The sequence below is a fragment of the Tribolium madens genome, unplaced genomic scaffold (genome assembly GCF_015345945.1).
Source record: "Tribolium madens isolate multiple individuals breed KSU strain unplaced genomic scaffold, Tmad_KSU_1.1 Scaffold_96;HRSCAF=242;Tcas5.2_LG5, whole genome shotgun sequence".
Classification (NCBI taxonomy): Eukaryota; Metazoa; Arthropoda; class Insecta; order Coleoptera; family Tenebrionidae; genus Tribolium; species Tribolium madens.
In genome coordinates, this window is record NW_025401068.1 from 9,323,871 (window position 1) to 9,326,126 (window position 2,256).

Consider the following 2,256-nt stretch of genomic DNA (forward strand, 5'->3'; position numbering starts at 1 on the left):
GCATTCATTGCACTCCCAGTACCCTCGTAACGGTGTTTATGATTTTCGTCGAGGCTCAAATGGAACGAACACTACCTGCGCTATGAAGAGGGCCTCCATTGCACGCTCAGGGCTATGTGTGATTAGCAGCTGGGTGGTAGGTCAAAAAGGTGTTCATTGCACTCCCAGGCGCCACCCCTTTATTTAGGTCACTGGATCGTAGTWTCGCTATCATAATATCCATTGCACTGCCGGGGTTGAAGGACCCATTGGATGCGGGTCCGGAAGTCCGGAAGGATATTACCAAGGTACTCATTGCACTCCCAGGGCAAGTGGTTACTGACAGGTCAGCGTTGACCATTGAACGTCAGGACTGCGATGTGGTCTCTCGATGTCAGCACGTCCAGAAGCAAGCGGCCTGGTTGGAATCTATGAGCAAATGGTTGACCCTTAACCTGGTTTTCCCTAGGCTCCTGGAGTCCTACTCAAACCAGGACTGCGATTTATCTACCCTTTCGTACCCGGGCAGAGCGCAACTGATCCTATTCGAAGTACATATTTTATTGTTGATAGATTTGCATAATTATTTTGGGTTAATCACTGTTATATTTAATTATTCACGAATTATGATTGTGGACGTCTCACTCCGATGGACTGGATTACTCACACCCCCATTTTATTTTTACAGGCGTTGCCTTATCATTAAATAATGACCTGACCTCGACACCTTGGCACCAGCTGTTCTGACAGGATTATTTCAAAATGGTTGAGTACTTTCAAAATTATTAAAGTAGTGAGTTGTTAAAATTGCCGCCGGCCTAAAATAATTTTCCTGACAATTGTTAATTGCGTTCCTTTCGCAAATTTGGCTCACCAACGGCCATTGTAATGAAGTTTGCACGTGTTCAAATCGGCTTTAACTTTGTGTCTCAAAAATGGTCCTACACATATAGTTGTCAAATAAATAAAACCGCCAATGTGATAAGACTTAAAAAGCTGATAAAAATTAGTCCAAAATCAAAAGATAAATGAAATAAAATTTTAATTACAGATTTGTTTCACATGAAGCAAAAAATGTTTTTCCTTTACAGTGTTGGCGTAAAAGCAAAGATAATTTTTTTTCTTTTAAACCCAATCCGGGCACATACGTATCTGTATAAAACAGCATTGGACTGTATACCACAGAACAACCTGTATACCTATGCAACTTAATATATACATCTGTTGTGTAAAGACATACTTATACTTTTACCGTTAATAAAAGTGACAAACTAAATAATAATTTTAATTATATATCTACCAAAGAAGAGAAAACAATTTTTATAGCCAAGTTGACGCAAAGTGTCGAGGGTAATAATGAAAGAGAGGCTATAAAATTGTACTTTCCGTGGTTTATAATTTTTAAAAACTTACACATTTGTTTAAACCTGAATAAATTCATAATAATCATAAAAACCAAGTAGACGTGTATGTGTGTGTGTGTAAAAATTATTTAGAATCATGAAATATATTTTATTAAAAAGTAAAATGTGATAAAATAAAAATAATAATGGGTACCGAACTAAAAAAAATTGCACCCCAGACTCGAACTCGAACACACTCGTGTGTAATCCGACAGGTGGCATTAACGCAAACGTTTGCTACTCGGATTTCTAACACCGTAGTTAAGGATGTTTTCCAAATAAGTTGGATACGGAAAGTCGTGTGATGTTCACACCAGATTTTTTATGTTAGTCGTTAGCCCGATAAAAATAGTTCATTTTTTATAGTGTTTAAAGCTTTTTGAGATAAACAGACTTTCTAGAAGAACTGTTAGCCCCTTCTGGTGATAGACACTATGTTAGTACGTAAATAAAAATCAAAATCAAATTAAATAAAACTATTTGTTTTTAAAAAGTATTAGAACACAAATTTATTAAGATTATTAAAAAAGTACGTTTGATTTTTTATTCAAAAAAAGTTTTTATTGTAATCCTATTTTTTAAATAAAAGTTCGACAAATTTTGTAAAAAGTTTATTTACAAATACTTAAAAAATACAAAAATTATGTACATTGTGAATTTAGATAGGTACAAGTTTGTGGTTGGAAATATCACTCGACTTGGTCCTTCTCTCGAAGTGACTCGGTGTGATGCAATTACCACCATCCACCACCACCTGCAATAAATCACAATCAACATCATGTGACATCATTTCGAAATCTGTCTCACCTCCGCCGCTGCTCCATCCACCTCCTCCACTGCTCCATCCACCGCCGGATTTCCAGCCGCTACCACC

At 36.7% G+C, this 2,256-nt stretch overlaps 1 protein-coding gene across 1 annotated transcript in view; it reads right to left on the minus strand.

Moving 5' to 3' along the window:
• Positions 1-1,978: 1,978 nt before the first annotated feature.
• LOC123013215 (glycine-rich RNA-binding protein 8-like) overlaps positions 1,979-2,256 on the minus strand; it is a 1,210-nt gene continuing 932 nt past the window's right edge. Inside the window, exons 4-5 of the mRNA XM_044411623.1 lie at positions 2,190-2,249; positions 1,979-2,136 (exon numbers count right to left, since the gene is read on the minus strand). Of these exons, the coding sequence (XP_044267558.1) occupies positions 2,117-2,136; positions 2,190-2,249 (80 nt within the window). The 3' untranslated portion in view covers positions 1,979-2,116. The remainder of the gene's footprint in view (positions 2,137-2,189; positions 2,250-2,256) is intronic.